Source organism: Mastacembelus armatus, chromosome 11 (assembly GCF_900324485.2).
Source record: "Mastacembelus armatus chromosome 11, fMasArm1.2, whole genome shotgun sequence".
Lineage (NCBI taxonomy): Eukaryota > Metazoa > Chordata > Actinopteri > Synbranchiformes > Mastacembelidae > Mastacembelus > Mastacembelus armatus.
This window is the reverse complement of record NC_046643.1, coordinates 14,103,813-14,122,442: the sequence shown is the minus strand read 5'-3', so window position 1 is coordinate 14,122,442 and position 18,630 is coordinate 14,103,813. Positions and strand designations below refer to the sequence as shown.

At 38.4% G+C, this 18,630-nt stretch overlaps 2 protein-coding genes across 3 annotated transcripts; one reads left to right on the top strand and one right to left on the bottom strand.

Annotated features, from left to right (window-relative positions):
- Nucleotides 1–567: 567 nt before the first annotated feature.
- dgat1a (diacylglycerol O-acyltransferase 1a) lies at nucleotides 568–14,436 on the top strand. 2 transcript variants are annotated; one of them, XM_026299864.1, is made up of 17 exons: nucleotides 739–1,046; nucleotides 2,885–2,972; nucleotides 6,653–6,693; nucleotides 7,246–7,331; nucleotides 7,938–7,990; nucleotides 8,582–8,687; nucleotides 8,809–8,937; nucleotides 9,127–9,201; nucleotides 9,585–9,688; nucleotides 9,779–9,817; nucleotides 9,942–9,983; nucleotides 10,121–10,165; nucleotides 10,357–10,469; nucleotides 10,850–10,915; nucleotides 11,109–11,196; nucleotides 11,579–11,641; nucleotides 11,764–14,436. In XM_026299864.1, exons 1-17 carry the CDS (start codon nucleotides 739–741, stop codon nucleotides 11,908–11,910), a joined length of 1,593 nt encoding a protein of 530 aa, XP_026155649.1. In that variant the 3' UTR covers nucleotides 11,911–14,436. The 2 variants fall into 2 exon arrangements, 1 of the variants encoding a protein (XP_026155649.1); XR_003295259.2 differs by lacking the exons at nucleotides 11,109–11,196; nucleotides 11,579–11,641; nucleotides 11,764–14,436 and having other exon boundaries at nucleotides 568–1,046; nucleotides 10,121–10,469; nucleotides 10,657–10,909.
- Nucleotides 14,437–14,550: 114 nt separating this feature from the next.
- Nucleotides 14,551–16,607, bottom strand: cfap20 (cilia and flagella associated protein 20). The gene is made up of 6 exons (XM_026300462.2): nucleotides 16,264–16,607; nucleotides 15,637–15,716; nucleotides 15,416–15,527; nucleotides 15,052–15,240; nucleotides 14,847–14,960; nucleotides 14,551–14,735 (listed from the first exon to the last, which is right to left on the bottom strand). Exons 1-6 carry the CDS (start codon nucleotides 16,345–16,347, stop codon nucleotides 14,730–14,732), a joined length of 585 nt encoding a protein of 194 aa, XP_026156247.1. The 5' UTR covers nucleotides 16,348–16,607; the 3' UTR covers nucleotides 14,551–14,729.
- Between the last annotated feature and the right edge of the window lie 2,023 nt (nucleotides 16,608–18,630).

The window sequence follows — 18,630 nt, the reverse complement described above, 5'->3', positions numbered from 1 at the left end:
GACATCCCACTGACTTTGATTAACTGTATCCTCTGAATGCCACTGATTAGTTTATGCAAACGTGTTTCCTGCATGTTGGGTAGTGGTTCAATTCAGGACACACTGAAGTGACACTTGAGGCCATTTTGCCCCGAGGTTGGTCTGACAGGTGCTGTGACGCCAACTTGTGGACCATTAATGTCTCCCCCATTCACATTGCACCCCTGGGCTACTGGGTACAGGCCTAAGGGTCCAAAGAATTAAGGAGGTCCTGTACTGAAGCCTGTGTTTGTAATGACTGTAAATGTTCTTGGTGGAAAGTCAAAAAACTACAGAGACACAAAAACAACAAAGAGACACAAAATTATTACAAGACACAAAATGAAGCTGTCAACGTAATAATATTGCGGTTCCTGTCATAGCTTAAGTTAAAAATTACGGTTTAAAATTCTCTATCCTTAGTGGTTTGTTTCCTTTTAACTAAGAAAATTGTCAGCATTTGTAAAGCAGCTAATCCGGAAATGAGTTGGGACTTGGACTCGATAGGGGGATATCAGCTGAAAAGACAAACCTGGCAACCCTGCTGCCAATTGCACCTTGAGTAGTGGCGATGAAAACCTCCCTCTTCATTTCCAGCGCAGACACGACATCACCCTACTGTCCAATTAGCTCTTTTTATAGAGCTGCAGAGAGGAACAGGCACAAACGTTTGACCAGCAATGCCAAGAGGATAAAAACTGCGTGACTGAAGCCGCAGAAATGAGCGCCACAGCCGACGTGAGAGGGCCCGTAACCCGCTCGAGGAGATCGACCGTCACCGGGGCTGGTGGTGGAGGGGCCAGGGTGAAGCAAGCCAACGGGAGCAAGTGCAACGATGCTGGGGGGAAACCTCCGCAGCACCTCGTTAAAACCAGCACAGACGCCGAGGTGTCCAGGCATGCAAGTAACAAGAAGGTGGACAGGAGGTTGGGGGTGCCAGAGCAGCAGCAGCAGCAGCAGCAGCAGCTCCTCACACACAGTCCAAGGAAACAGAGGAGTGCTGCAGAAGAAATCAACGAGAAACTCCGGTAAGTCTTTTACACAGTGACCAGTCAGTGCATGGAGAATGGTGCCAGAGCAATGTGGCCCAGATGCGGAAAAAAAGTGAAATTGCCCTTTTCGAAATTTCACAACCATAGTATTTTTTCTACTAGGATACTGTACAACCATCTCTGCTCCCTGATGGGTTCATCTTGGACCTAAAATGAATGACAACACAACTGAAACCATTTTATACTCAAGTTCAGAAACAGCTGGTTATTTTATTAATCATTTAATTGGACATATAAAACTGTGTTACAGCTTTTCCACTGTGAGAGTTTGCTGCTTTACTTTGTTTTATAGAATCATAAATTCAGTATATTTAGTTTCGGGAACATTGTTTCGACCACAAAAAGCTTTTTACATGATGTCACCATGGGACATTTTAGTTGGTGGTTTTCATTCTTCTGTCACCTTTTATAGATCAAACTACCAATCAGTTAATCTAGAAAATAATCAGCAGATTGTTAATGAAAATACTTCCAGCTGTATCTAATTTACATATAATACACTGAGGAAGTCAAGACGTAGCCTGACCCTTAACCTGAACATAACTGTTCGTTTTATGGTTACACACCCAATTGTCTAGATGTGTCTTCACCTTGGAAATCATGTGTTTCCATAGGGGTGAAACCACCTCTGCTTATTGTTGTTAGCCATCAAGAGCCAGATGGGATTTCCATCCATATCTTTTGGAATTTAACTGAAAGATGTAACGTTCACCAATCTGAGTGCATGTGACAATGCAAGCAGAGTTTTGAAATAAAGCGATTATAGCCTTTTTACTGGACACTTGCCACCTAGAGGAGGTGTCTAGAGCATGTGCGTAGTGTCGCTTTCCTGTATTACAGCAACCGTGAGACAACACTGGCATGTGCTTTTGCAATACTGTGGTTGCTGACTACTTCTCTCTGCACATTGTTCTGCTGTTCTGGTTTTGCCATGTATGTGCCTTGGGAATTATTGGGGAATCCCTCTACTCTTTCCTCTTTTTAAATGTCTTTCCTTTACGCCACTCAAGCCACCCCTATGTCTTTATCTCTCATTCATACCAGTCCACTATCCCAACCTTATTTTTTTTTCTGTTCTGTTTCTTCTCCCCTTTACATCTTCTCTTCTCCATCAGCTTTTCCTGACATTCCTTAGTCTTCTTTTGACATTGTCCCTCCTCACAATGTGCTCTTTCCCCCATACTCTTTATTCTACTTTCTTTTATTGTTCTCCTCCACCTCTTTTGACTCTCCCTTGTAGTAGTGCAAACAGTCATGCCTGATGAATAACCTTACTTTTCGCAATACTCTATAGAACAAGGGTGTCTGGCTAGATTAACCTAATCTTTCACCACTTTTTACAGCATGTCTGGCCCTGAGTAATCTATATTTTGAAAATACTGCAACAGTAAATTCTTTATAGCTATAGTAGAAAAGAAGTGATGCGGCACAGTGGTCCATAGCTCTGTCATGTCAAATATGTAATTTGTGAAGTTGTACATTTTTGAAAAGGTTTTGTTGCTGCCTGTCACATCTCTGCTCCACTGAGTCATATGTGGGCTTCTCATAAGCTGACTCATGAGCTCTGGAGTAAGATGTGAATCCTGCTTTCTCTGTCAAAACCAAACACTAACATTAATGTACTGAAATTCAGTCATTCTTATTGCTTCATAATGACAGGTCTAGTCATGTTTAATTTAAAAAAATCTGTTTAGCATTTATTAAATGAGATTTTGAGAGTGGACAGGTGATATTTGTCCATCATGCAAAAGGAAAGAAGGAACCCTCGCACCAGCTAAAACTCATCAGCAGCATTGTGGACTGTTTTCTTGTAGCTGTCATGTCCTCCAAGAGTCTCTCTTGAGCTCAGCCAGTGGCTACAGCAACTACAGAGGGATCCTCAACTGGTGTGTTGTCATGCTGGTGAGTAAAACCTTCAGTAGAGAACTGCATTTAGTACTAAAAATGCACAAACCTGTGCACCGTGTTCAATAAAGAACATGAAGCAGCTACATATTATGTGCTTTCTTTCAGTTTTTATGGAAACAATAAGGTCACGGGGATGCTGTTATTTTAAATTATACTTTTTAATCTCAAAGAATTCACACACACATGGTTCAGTCAGTAATTACTTATCCTTTGTAGGTGTATTTTCCTCTTTTGTTTTTACTACCTCTCTCACACACCCACAAACACAACTGCTAACTTTGATGGCTTGTTTTTCTGTGGTGCATGAAAGCTTTTTGGCAGTTAATTCAACAGCAAAAGCAGAAGCTCCAGCCCACGCTTGTACAGTTCATGTCCCCATGGGACTCGGTGTTGGACCTGATACAGTGGCTTTCTGTGTCGCATACACTGTGTGTCTGTGTGTAGTCTAAGTTTTTGGTTTTTTTTTTTGAATATCTGTTCATACTAGTAGAGTAACCACATGCATGGTTTTGCTTGGGCCCAGTTTGTCATTTCCTGTACTATTTGATTTCTACGTTTTAGATAAAGGGTAGTTGATTATTTACAGTTTGATCTCACTAAGTTTCCTCCCTGAGACTCTGGCTCTTATTAGAAGTGTAGTTTTTCTGCCTGATGCATGTTTTCTTACATCTTCTGCTTAAAGTGGAGCCAACATGCTTGGTCGATAAAGTTCATCCTAAATTTTGTAAAGTACAAACATGAAACTAAAAGAATCATCTGGCAGAGCTATTTTTATTAGTAGCTGTGAACAAATCCCTTGAATGCATGAATGTTTATGCTTATAAACCTTACACTTCCTAGCAGAAACTGAGAGGGGAGACTTGAGGAGCTGTTTGAGCACATGAGAGAAGCACTCTGAATGACAAGAAAATAAACTAGTAAGAGGCTCTTGTCACAACAGCTGAAATGTTATGCTACATGATCCTGTACACGTGCTGCTGCTCCAGACTGGGTTGAAGATGCGGTGGTAAATAGGTCTGCTGTGGTTGCCACAATTAGTCAGTTCTGGTATTTACCTGTGTCTATGCTTGTGGCTGTGGCTTTTCAAACTCAACCTAACTCCAACCTATCCAAATACCCATGTGAATCTCAGTCACCACACAGTCTCCATTGAAGTTGTCACTGGTCACAGATGTTTCATAGCTAATTATGTCCTCCTCGGCTGAGGTCACTTCAGAAGAACAAGGCCTTCTTCTGAGGAATTAACATTTTACCACATTGCAATAGTGGAATTAAAGTGTGTGCCTGTGTTGTGTCTCCAGAGGCACCCTGCAGTGGCTCTGAACATCCAGTCACTGTTAGTATTTTGATAGGCGTGAAAGGCACAAATACCCAGTTAGCTGTAATCCTAATAAAACTGAAATGGACCCACACTATAAATAGTGTTATGTATGTGTGCAAGCGTGATTGCACGTCTGTAAGTTAATGTGCAAGTCTTCTAGTCTTCTTGTGTTGTGTGTGTGTGTGCCCAATCTTGCAGTTCTGTGACAGGAGTAATCCCAGCTTTGAAAAAGGATATGGCCATGACGACCATGTCCTCCACTTTGTGGTGACCAGAGACAGGCTGTTGTGAGGAAGCTTTCAGAATTAGGCTGTAAGAAATGAAAGATGCTTGGATGTCTGTATGATTGCTGGTGTTTAGTGCATTTAGAAACATAGCCTTCCTAAACTGTCAGCTGTAGAAATGCAATTTTTAAGATGAGTCCTTAGATGTGTTATACGTCCTTGACCTTTAATCTCTGAATATTGAAGCCAACAGGTATCACAGACAATGCACAGCCTAAAAGTGTGCATTAGAAAATATTGGACATTTTCCTGACATTAAAACACTTTTAAAGCTGGTTTAGTGGTTCTAGTTGTACATTTCCCATGTAAACAACACTGTCCTAGTTAACCAACTAAAAGCATTAGTGCTTTAAGGTGCAGCCTAGGTGATTGAGAGATGTAGTCACATGCTAAATATATTTGGCGTAAGATACAATGTTGAGCCTTGACAAGCAGAAATAGTTTCAGGATGTGGTAAAAACAACCTGTGCTTCAGCTGGTTCACGTGATCACTTGCTCTGATGTGCAGCCAAACAGACCACGTGTACAGTTTAAATCACAGATTGACAAGGCTGGGGCAGAGGCTAAGCAAAACTTTACACAACCAGTTGCATAGTTGTCTCAATTAGCTGCAGAGCATAAAATTAGACAGCTTTTAGTGCTGTTCTGTGTTGTATGTTGAAGGAAAATATTCAATGACAGCTGAAACAGAATGTAGTGTCAGTCAGCCTTTGTTGGCACTAGTTTGGTCAGGTCAGTTTTGTATGTCAAGGTCAAAACATTCAGCCTTCAGCACTAAAATGTGATATGCCTCTCCTGTCCCTCAGCTAAATAGGATAGAGTTGAATTAAACAGATTTATTACCATTTCATTCAAATTAAAAGTGCTGCTGTCTAAAAAGATATTAGAGATTATCCACATGTAATGCAAATGATGGTGTTGAGAGTTGGCTCTGGTATTGTCTGTATATGTTTAGTTTGAATTCCTGGAGACAAACTATGTAAATGCCAGTCCTGACAGTTCTAGCAATACAACAGTATTACCAACAATAAGACAGATACCAGATTGCATAAAACCATAACTGCAATTTATAGTGTACTACTGGATAGAAATACTTATTTAACCAGGCAGCTTGGGTTCAGTTAATATAACTCTGCTTATTAGTTAAAACTGAACTCCCAGGGTATTGCTCTACATTTAATTTTGTACACTGACCTTTCTGTAAAGTGGGTTTAGAATACAGAATCAGATTTAGCAGTGTTTTCTATAAGTCTGCCACTGTCCCATTTCTCAGGCCGTACAAGGCTTAACTCAACTGAAGGTTACTGAGGCAAAGGTTAGTGGTTTGGGGGGGGGGGGGGGGGGGGGGGGGGGGAGACAATGTTGAATCAAGACTGCATTGCTGCAAGGTCTTGATTCCAGTGGGCAGGGGGTGAAACATGCCTCGTAATCAGTACACCATGACCTTATCATGTATCAGACCCTCACTGTCCTCATTATCTTAACTGTCTCTTTAACTCAGTCTGAAAATGACTGCCATAAAAAATATCTAGAGTGAAGTATGTGTACTCTACATACAGTGTTACTTTAATGTCCAATATAATAAACATTTTAACAGAGTGAGCAATGAGTAAAGTGTAATGGCAACAGGAACATGTTGCTCAGTTTAGCTATGGATGGATACAAACAGCTTTGACATAGAGCCTGTGTGTTTTCTGGGCAGTGACCTTTTCATCCTCTGAAATCACAGTTGTTTTTGAAAGGGAACAATGCTCTTGTTTTCAATAATCAACATGTGCAAACACTTTAAATCTGCAGACTGGATATCTGTCCAGGGCCTACAGCTGGGATTGGCTCCAGCCCCCTGTGGCCCTGGATGTTCCAGGATAAGCGGTAGATAATGGATGTATGGATAGACTAATCACAAGCTGTGGGCAGAGGAAATGATAAACCAGATTTATAGCTAAGCATATAAACAAAGACCAGGAGCAATGGATGGACAATCTAAAAATATAGTGTTTATAAATATTTTTGTATAATCTTCCTTGACACTATGCTTATCTCTTGTGGGCTGTTGTTCTCTCTCTCAGGTGCTGAGTAATGCTCGCCTTTTCTTAGAGAACATTATAAAGTAAGTATCCACCTACACATAAAAATAGGAGTCATTACAATTGACTTGTGACCTCCTCTTATATAACAATACATACTTGATGCTTTTGTCCCAAACTAAAGTGCATTCCAGCTCAGTAGGATTAAGATACAGATATCAATAACTATAACTAACTGAATAAAAATCTTTCTCAAGATGAACGACTGGACATGAGCAAGAAATGAGACATTCTAGGATTGGACCATTCAAGGAAATAAATCAAAATTTAAATTCAGTTTGATGTACAGTCAGCACAGTATGAAAAGTTTCTTAGCTGAGTCCTAGAAAAAAAAAAAATCAGCTTATTTTCCAAATATTCCTGTTGTCATGGCCAGTATTGCAGATAGAATCACAGACTTAGCCAGCATGCCTACCATAACCATAACCACATGACACCATCTCTCACCTCAACCTGCACATGCAGCAATAATATTCAGCCTTGTACTTTAATTTAAATCTCCAAAGACTTACACTGTATCTATTTTTAAATATCTAGTGGGATCAATAATTTTACATCTTCGTTTTCCCATCTAGGTACGGCATATTAGTAGACCCTATCCAAGTAGTGTCTCTGTTCCTAAAGGACCCCTATAGCTGGCCGGCAGCATGCCTCATCATTGGTATGAAGCAGTTGTTTTTTTTTTTGTTTTGTTTTGTTTTTTAAACTGCTTTAATGTAAACAAGAGCCTTTTGTCCTTCTGTGACTTTAGAATAGATGTTCAAGTTGATGTGTTATTGTAGACAGTAATACAACATGCGATTCACGGCCCCTCCGTGTCCCACATGGCTGGTCTGATACAGCATGGTAATGTTTAATGAGCCAGATGCTCACAGACAGCTCAAAGAAGCACATTAGTGTCAGTCTCCATGCAGAATATTCTGGCACAGCTGTTATTGATCAGTCATCCTTTATTTACTCAGGCTGACTCAGTCTTAACAACTGACTTTATCAGTGCAGTAAAACAAGTTGAATGAGCATATTTGTCCTCAGCGGGGACAAGCACTGACCCACAGGGCAACATTTGCACAATCAATCCAATAAAATGCCCTTTTAGAGACAATGCTGAGCTGTCGTAGTAACAAACACGCATTCTCACCCTGAATTAACATTTTGCCTGTGTTTAATACTCTTAGGCAGAATAATGAAATGAAGTTAACCTGTTATCTTGATCTACAGGGTGTGTTGACATATCTGATTATCTGTGTTTGTCTGTTCTGTGTTTTAGTATCTAATGTGTTCATCTTAGCAGCCTTGTACATAGAGAGGCGTCTGTCTGTGGTGAGTCCTTACAATGATTTTAATACATTTTATATCATTTATGTTCACAAAATTTAATAGTTATGGTCTTAACCTTAATTTCATTTACTTGTTGATTTTCTTACATTTTGAGCTTTGTCAATAAATTACTGAAACACACATCATATTTTAATCATTTCATTTAATGCAATGCCATAACCTTTATAAGGATTTTGGCAGAAATCTTTCTATGCTGTATGATCAGCTGTTTTAAAAAAACAAAGAAAAAGTGTTTATCTGGATGTCCCTCAGAAATGTTTTAGACAATTCCTGTCTACACAGTCAAATTTAGTATTACAGCACCTTCACTCTCCTTTTACCTCTAAGAAAGGCAGTCCTGTTCTAAATTAGATTAAATAAAATCCAAGGCAATTCAAACAAATGCACTTTCTTTTGACTGTGTTGTAGATTTAATCTGAAATTCATAAAAGTGCACATTTTTCTCCTTCTGTCTACATCCAATAAGCGATAATTATAAAGTGAAAAAAATTTGAAGTTGTATGTATCTACAGCCACACATAAAATATTTTAAACCTAAAAAAAAAAAAATTAGTTTTCTGATTTTCTTTATAGGGTACCATTTCCGAATGGACAGGCTGGATCCTTCATATTTTTAACTTGACATCCATGTTGATCTTTCCTTCAGCTACAGTTCTCGCTGTGACTTCCATGACCCCAGGTAGAGAATTACTGCATGAACATGTACATTTATGATACCAACACACAATATATGGATCTGTTATGGATTGTCATTTAACCATTTCTTACTCTTTGGCTTTGTGTGTATGTGTGTGTGTTAGTGGGTGGCGTGGTCTCCCTGGGTGTTTACACAGTGCTGTTCCTGAAGCTGTACTCCTACCAAGATACCAACAGGTGGTGTAGGGAAATCAGACAAGCCAAAGCCAAAACACTGACTCGGTCATACTCATGTAAGTGTGTCAGCCCAAACAGAGAGCACAAGAAACAGCTCCTACTTCTGTATAAATTCATGGAATCATACAAACACGTCTCTGTACACTTTACAATTTTGTATTATATGTATTATCTTACTGTGCTGCTACTACCATCTAGTGGTGAGATGGCAAAGTGAAGCTTTTCTGTTTGTCTGTTTTTTTCAGGTCCGTCTGTGGCAGAGTCTAATGGTTCAGCAGTTCATACCAATGTTTCCTACCCAGGCAACCTTACACACAGAGGTAACTGTGATGACAGGATTTTAAAAATAAGTGTAACACAAGGCAAATTTATTGGCACAACATAATAGCACCAAAGGATATGCCAAAGAAAGTAACCACTACTTATTGGGAAATACTGCTGTCAAATATTTAACTTGGGTCAATGCTGTGGCCCAGCTGTTATCTAATTACAAAGATACGGTTGTTTTTGGCTAGTCCAAAGCGTAAACTAAAGCTGAGGTTATTAAAGTTTCAAATAGAGCTTCTGAAGAGAAAGTACCTTAGTAAGTGTTGTATCAACTTGTGAACACGTGTAGTTGGCACTAGCATGTGCATTCAGTGCTGTGAAACAAAAAACACTTAAATAGACTTAATGACTTAAATAGTTTGTTGTCTTTCTTTAGACATGTACTACTTTGTCTTTGCTCCAACTCTCTGCTATCAGCTGAACTTCCCACGGTCACCTCGAATACGTAAAAGGTTCTTGATGAGAAGGCTTTTTGAAATGGTGAGAGGTAACACACCTGTGCAAACATACTGTGCATTTACTACATAGAAATTCACTGTCGTAACTAGCTTTTTTTTTTTTTTTTTGCAGCTTTTTCTCATGCAGCTGTTGGTGGGGTTAATTCAGCAGGTACGCAGAACATTTACTTGGCATACATCACACAGACAAGCACACACACACCTTGCACAGAAATACAAGACTCAGCAGAATTTGGGCAATGCAAACAAAATGAATTCTGATTTGTGTCTTTCAGTGGATGGTTCCCACTATACAGAACTCAATGAAGCCATTCCAGGTGCGTACACATATTTAGTTTGTACTGTGAAGAAACACCAGTGGCTCCCAGTGGAGTATAAACTGTAATTTGTTTTGCCTTGAGGACACAGGACTGATACCTGATAAAAATAACATTTCAGTCCTTTTCTCTCACAGGAAATGGACTTTTCTAGGATGGTGGAGCGTCTGCTGAAGCTAGCCGTGAGTATCAGGACAGAGCTAAACAAAATGCACAGCTATGACATGCCATACCCTTATAACACAGAAAGAATGGTAAAGTTGATAGTAAAAAACCATTTCACTTTCCATATTGACTCCCGAGGTTGCAATGTAACATTTCTAGCCCAGAATCCCTCTTCCCTCCTCTACTCTCCTTTCCTCTCCCCTCCCAGGTCCCTAACCATTTAATATGGTTAATATTCTTCTATTGGTTTTTCCACTCAACTATGAACTTTGTGGCAGAGCTGCTGCAGTTTGGAGACAGAGAGTTTTATAAGGACTGGTGGTGAGTATATCATACAATGGGAAATATTTTTGTCACAGTCTGATTAAAAATGATGGACATGAATACAGGCACATTTAATCACCAGGGTAACTTGGCAAATTTTTCCATCCAGCTTCTATGTTTTCTTGGCAGACTGCTGTTTTGCAGATTTAAGGCTAATGTGCAAAGTAACTTTTTTTTTTTTCAGCACCTCCCCTTAAATTTACCAACACTGGCAATACACACCAGACTGTTCGAGTGAGCACACACAAATACACGTGTGTACAGACCATATTCCACACATCATATAGGAATAAAAGCATTATTATGAAAAGCCATCATTCAGAACACCCAGTGGCCTTGAAGTCAAATTGCTAAACTACCATTTCTGTTCATTTCAGGAATTCTGAGAGTGTCACCTATTTCTGGGCCAACTGGAATATCCCAGTGCACAAGTGGTGCCTGAGGTGAGCGCTGAACTTCATATAATGAGTTTGTTCAGTATTTTTTCAACACTGACACTTTGTTACATAACCCCAAATCATAATGGTAAAGAAATTAAGGCATAGGCTTCCATTTATTTGGGGGCATTTTCATTTAGATTGAATAGATTAATATCAGCATGATCTGTGTTTAATCATGTGGTGCTCTGTGCTTCAGACACTTCTATAAGCCAATGATGAAGAAGGGGATCAACAAGTTTATGGCTCAAATGGCTGTCTTTCTAGTGTCCGCCTTCTTCCACGAGGTAAAACACCAGCCTTCCTCTGACGCAAAACTGATGTTCACAAGTCTGATAATTCAGCGTCAAATCAGTTCTTTACTGATTTAATCTTTCTACATTCAGTGTTTTGGATAGTTGGTCTTTAGACAAGAAGGCAACTATTTAAAGTATAATGTGCATTTAAAGTTGCTGTTATATTTTTTTGCAGTGATAAGCAATTTTCAAAATGCCATGTTATTCAAAGTACAGAGGAACTGAAGGAAAATGCATGCCTACTCACTTCTACAGCTAAAAAGAACAAGATTTCATTAGTCATGAGTGTGCAGCTTTTCACTTCTTACATTTACACATTTCTAATATATTTTGAAAGATCTTCTGTCTAATGCTACGCTTTCTCTTCGTTCAGTACCTGGTGAGTGTTCCCCTGAAGATGTTCAGACTCTGGGCATTCATGGGAATGATGGCTCAGGTGAGACACATTGAACTAAACTATCCTTTTCACTCACAAACCACTTTCTTGCTGCTGTAGCTGTTCACTTTCTCCACACTTATACACAAACCTGTAAACTCTGCGAATTTTAATCTCCGCAGGTTCCTCTGGCTTGGTTTGTGGGTCGCTTCCTGAATGGAAACTATGGCAACGCAGCTGTGTGGATCTCACTGATCATTGGCCAGCCTGTGGCTGTGTTGATGTATGTCCATGACTACTATGTCATTCATTATGGGACTACCAAATAGTGTTGGAGCTCCTACAGTCCCACACATACTGTACATACATCAGCCTGCAGAACAACCCAATAGGTGAATGTAGAGAAAATAAAGGTGACAGTAATGGAAAGCCTTGCTAATATGAACCTGTCACTAAACCACAGGAAAACAGGCTTGACTTTTTAGTTTTTGCACTGAGAAAAATGGACCATAATATACCAGGAAAAGATTCTAACAACATGAGAAGTACTTGATTTAAAGCAATATTCCACTTTGATAGGACAGACCTTTGTTGTTAGCCTCCAGTGTTAGCAATCCTCAGGATCCACTGCCACCACCAGCTTTCATGAATGGTTCAACTTGAAACATATAACCCTGAACCCAAATTAAAATAGCACCTGGATCCCTCACCTTGTTAGAAGAATGGATTTATCTTAAACTAAAGCAAATGATTGGTGTTATCCACATGTAGGGGTTAGATGCACTGAATAAAACTGTCCTGTAGGAGCTTTAAAACCATTTAAAAGTGGAAAGAGGGCTTGCAACCAAGCACTCCTCAGGTTTTGGAAAATGCACACACCTTCCTGTGCAATTAAATGTGAACCACTGCCGAGGGAGTACAAGCCAGAACAGGATCCTGCCTCCATAAAACCAATATGAAAATACTGATTCTATATCAGTGGCTGCAGTGCCACTCTCCTATATCCTAAAAGCAACAGCCAGTTTATTTTAATAAGCTAACTCTTACTTGATTGTAATAGTCTATTTAAGATGTCTTCAAATTGACCAGCAACCATTTTTACATTCAGCTGTCAGGTATTACAGCTATTTATACTAAAAGGGATTTATATTAAAAATTATGAAGGCAGGAAGCTGAAGGAAGAAAATTGTTTTTGTGAATAAATTGGTACAGTTGTGGACCTACAGGCAGCCTCCTCTACAGCATCATCAATGCAAGATCTTTCGTATAACAGTACATGCTACAGGTGTGTTATATGCCTTGGCTTTTTTGTCTTTTTGTATTGCGTCGGACTTTTCAATTTATTTTATATATATATATATATATATATATATTTTTTTTTATGCCTGTCTAAAGATATGTTGTTCCAGCTTGAATGTATGAGTTTCTGTTGTATTTTATGTTAAATCAATAATTGTATGCCATAGTTAATTTACTGATCTGAACTACTATTTCTTTGCACTTTAAAGTGATGCATGCTGTAAAGCAATCATTAATGTTCTTTGAGATCTATCAATATGTAAGGAAAATGTGTTTTGTTGTCTTTAGTTTCCTTATTAAATATCGTTAGCTCAAATTCACTTTGCTAAACAGTACAGAAGCAGCAGTGGTTACTTTTTTTTTTTTTTTTCAAATTGCTTTTTTATGCCAGATTTTCAGTTTTCAAATTCTCAAGTCTTTTTTATGAAGTAATCAAATCCTGACACTGTTGCCAATATAGATATGGCCCTATTAAAGCTTATAGTTTTATTTCATTAGAATCAGTTTTTAAATGTTTAATGACAGATAATTGAACATGTCAAATTGGAGCCTTTTATTTTGGAAGATTTTTCAAAGTGCCTGTTGTAACAATATGCATAAACTCTAAACAAACAAATATATATATATATATATACCAATAGTTGTACGTAGACAAGATGCAGAGGCCAAATACTTATAACAGAAAAACATTTTCTTAACTTTATGTAGCCCAAAGATTTGCAATGCATTTGTATTTTTGGTGTTTAGAAATATTAGGGATGCAAGATGGAAGACCTGCTTGTCTTGGGTTAAAATTTTCCTCTAAATATAACAGAACCTTTAGCAGTATGAAGCTTTATTAAAGTGTAATTTTTTCCTTGATTTTGTTTTCAAAGACAGCATTATTATTTTGTGCTATATTTACAACTCATTGGAAAATACTTGGTTCAATACATTCGTTAGTTGTTTTGAAAGACTAAAACACTAAGCATTAAAATTATATAAGTCAATGTGAAAAATGCTGGTTAATGACTAACTCTTAGAGCTTAACCTTCATGTAAAATGGAAATTCAACCAATTTAGATTGACTAACACTCACTGATTGCAAGTTTAGAACAAGTTGTCTTTCCTTATGTGTATGTCCAGCCTCTGTTTACTTTGCATTTTGCTTTTTTTTTTTTTTTTTTTTTTTTTAAATAGAAAATATGAATTGACAGGACGCAAACCTGTCAGTTTGACATAAGAAATATCAACACAGCTTTGGAAGGGTTTATCATAATCCTAATTAGAAAATGCTGCATCTCTCAGTTCAGCGCTTTGTGTTATTTGTCTGTAGCCTAACACTTCCTTCCTGCACTGTCTGAATCTTGGAATATGAGTTAAAAAAGCAGCTTAAAAGTTGAATTATTCAAAGTTAATTTTATCTTTGGATACTTGTATGATGTAAATTGTTTTAAATGAATGTATTAGAGAAATCCAAAGTTGAACAAAGGCTATATGTTTTGGGAATGCAAATACTTTTCAGAGCCTTTCATGTGAAATGATTTATTTGATAAAGATTGTTTATATTCTCTAAATGGGTGATCTGGTCTTTTTATATTTGCATTTTTAAAAATGAACACAATGAATTATAACTTTTCTGATTAATATTTTGTTAGCAACAGACAAAATGACTTTGGACCCTTATAAACTACAGATTAGTCTATAAAATATCTTTATTGTGCAGAGAGCAACACAAGACAGCACTCAAAACTGAGTTCGAAAATTACAATATTACAAACTTCATATGCCTAAACACACACACAAAAAAAAAAACTCTTACAGATAAACTCCACATCAGGTCAGGGGAAACTGTGCAGTCTGGGTAGCTCTACTGCTGCAAGAAGCAAACAAATAGAAAAGTTGGACAAATTTCTAAACATCCGACTATCCATTTCATGCATAATTACAGTATGACTAAGTACACATGCAGTTGTCTGTGTCTTACCTTGGCCTTCTGGTTCTGGACAGGCAAGTAGAGTTTAAACTCTGCTGGGAGCTCATCCTCAGAGTACAGTCTGTCTGAGAAATACACCCTCCGTATTCGACAATTAGCGTGGATCTAAGAGGAAAAACAGATCAGACGTAAGCAAGAGAACATATAGTTTTAGTAGTTCACTTAAAGTCTGCAATAAGCATATCTGCATACAAACCTGTACACGTAGCGTCTCAATGTAATTGGTTCCGTAGGCTCTCCTGGTGAAATCTGACAGGTTGAACTGAATCTGGTTCCAGCCATCATCAAGCCTCATGGGCATGGTGCAGATGAACGGCTTCACACGCGTTGTGCTCTGATAGTTACTCGCTCGAAACCGCCGCCGAACGTTTTTATCATCTAATACCTGAAAGTTGTAAAAATAGGAGAAAGAGACAAAGCATGAATAAAAAAGTAATCCCAGTACTGCTATTTACCAACCCAAAAGCTGAGTTTTAGTTTACTGTATACATATTGAACTCGCACTATACTCATATGTTTGGTATGCCATCAAGACAAGACTGCAGAAGTGCTATCCCCACCTGGACTTCAAAGGTGAAATACTTCTTTAGATTCTTAATGATCATGACCAGAAAGGGAAGCTTGATGCCCAATGTCTTCTTGGGGTCTGCGGGACACGTTATATACGTGGTGCTATAAGGAAAGATGAAATACATTATGTTAACATGTAGGGAGGATGATTGTGGAAGGAACCTAAAACGAGTTCACCTGAACTGATGGATGAGTTAATGCAAAAACCCACCTGACATTTGTCCCTTCGACCTCCAACACCAGTGAGTGGATGTCATTATCCGTAATTCTTTTTATGTGACCATTCCTCACCTGTAAACACAGGAAAACATACATTTAATTGTTGTACACGGGAAAATCAACCCCCCCCAATACATTACTACTGTTTATTATTCTTTAATGTCGCTTAGCAACAGCACCTTGACCTTCATAGTACCCTGTCATACCGGGTTAAAAGCGAAAAACTGAGGCGTTCTGGCTTCACATTTAACGGCGTCATAAGAAAACACACATTGCATTAGTGCAACAAACACCCAAAACTTAATTCACATCAACATCAGAGTTTGGGTCTGTACTTTCAACTGTGTTTAGTTTCAAAATATCAATCTAAAGCGCTATTGAGATTAGGCCTAACAAGAGAGTCAGGGTTCATCTTTAGTTAACTCCATTCACCGAACTCATACAAGTAAGAAACACAACCATAGTCAGTTGTTTGAACACTGAGCCAAAACATATTACAACAGAGCTGAATATTATCAAGCTTCAACACTTAGTTAGCTTTAGCACAACTAGCGTTAAGCTAGCTAACTTCAGGAAGCTAGGTTGGATTCAAAGCATTGAATTCAGAAAGGCTACTCACCTTTTTATCCCATATCTGAAGTGGTTTGCTGCCAATGCTGTAAAGGATAGACAGGAATCCGCTCTGGAATGTGTTTTTAAACATCTTCCCTGTGTTTAGCACGCCGTCGTTTCGCACATGTATGTGAATCTATTCAAAGTGTCGCTAACAGGCTTCAACTTTGTTTACAGATTTAGTTTCCGTTCCCAACGCTACCGCTTCCTGAGATGTCCCAAATAATCTGTTCCGCTGGAGGAAATCGAAAATTGTAGTTTAGTAAAAATCAGACATTGTTTGAATATGTTACATTTGTCGTGTGTTCGGACGTGCAAACATGTTTCTCATGTAAAACCAAAGGACACCGACGGTCACCTCGTCATTATTTTGGTGTTGCTTAGGAACAGAGTCGCGTCATCTTGTTCACTCCGGCTCTTAAATGTTGACACATCGCGGTCGCCGTGGCAACAGAAAGCTGGACAAGACGATACCGAAGGTCTGTCACAATAAAAGTCGTTTATTAAATAATGTCAAAGTTCAAATATGGCTCAGTGGTAACATAAATAAAAATGATCTTTAGAACAGTCACAGTCCCTGACGAAAATCATCTTACCTCAAGGTACAGTTAGTTGAGACTGACTCAATCATACATAATTAAAAGTTCCAATAATAAGGACCTTAATTCTTTTGTCAGTCAAGTTTATGTTTATCTAATTTTCCAGAATATTCTATATGTTATTTACAATTATATACGTTCATACGTGTTTACCTTTTCCCTCATAAAATTATAATTGCTATCATTTTAATTTGATGTCACAATTATAATTGCAGTATTGCTCTCAGCTGCATTAAAATGTTACTGGCTACACTAAAGCACTATGCTCCTAGTTTTAATACAGCATTTCTTTTATGTGTCAAAGCCAAAGTAATCAAGCTATGTTTCAGATTTTCGAAAGCTTCTCAGACACCCCCAAAAATAATATGAATCTCTAGAAACCGTTCACTGCTATGTTTCTGCACTCCTTTCACCACTAAATACCACTAGAGTCACTGGAGACATCCTTCCTTTTTGTCTCCAACTCTTTACAGGAGCAGGGCTGGGGTAGATTTGACAGCAGTTTCAAATATTTGAACAAGACCAGAAACAATCAAACATTATCCAGGCACTTTGTGTGATGAGATCACCAATGGCACAAAATAAACTTTCTCTTGGTTTCATAAAAATCTGATGCTGAATTTATTCACTAGTATCTAATCCCAATATGTGCAGCTTATTACACACACACACACACACACAGACACACAGACACACAGACACACAGACACACACAGACACACACACAGACACACACAGACACACACACACACACACACACACACACACACACACACACACACACACACACACACACACACACACACACACAATGGAGTTGTGGCACCACTTCAACTGTTTATCTTACTGTGGTTTATGAGGTGCTGCTTCTCTCCAAGTAGTACAGTATATCTGTGTTAGACAATGTAAAATACATCTGTGTTTTCCTCCCTGTCCCTTTTCCCAATTCGTACTTGTTCTTTTTTTTCCCCTCACTACCTTGAAGCGTGTGTAAATTTAATGCTGGTTCACAAGATGGCAGCTCAATAAAACATCTGCAGAAACAGTTTATACTGCTTTGTCTGTTTCTCACTGTTATTCCCCTGACCCGTCTCTAATTGAATCAGGAATTTACACAAAGACAAACAGAAGTGGAAAACTATATATATATATATATTTCCCCTCAGAGTCTTTCAGTGTTGGACCACCCCAGAGCCAGCTTTATGTAAACTTTATTGAAAACTTTAAATAAAATAGTTTGTGCTGGCCTCTTTTATCTCACAAAAACAAGAACTCTTAATTTTTGTACTTTTTCCTGTTAGTTTTACCTGATAGTGACTTGCTCACCTAAGATTTCAGATCATGTTATTCCCAGTGCAACCAACAGTTAATTGTGTATATACTATCTATTTATTTATCTGCACATTTCCGTCTGCTTTTTGCAAGATTGTTTATTGAGCTACTCAAGAATTTTAGCCCCTTTTCTGCTCTGTAGTTTAGACCTTCTCTGCCTTTTTTAGATTCTGTGTATGTGAAGTAAAAGGCAGTTAGGAGGGGAATAAAGATGATGAGAAAATTAAAGTTGAAGAAAAAGGGAGAGCAGATAGATGATGGTGATAGAAGAAGACAAAAAGAGCATGAAAATTCCTCTTTATCATAAATTAATCTTATTTGTGTTCATTCCTACTCTGCATCTCTGTGAGACATGGGGGGGCTGACATGAGACAGCGATGGGGAGGAGGTCCAGCTTAGTCTATTCTCTGCTTGAGGAATGGTCCCACCCAGAGAGGTTCACA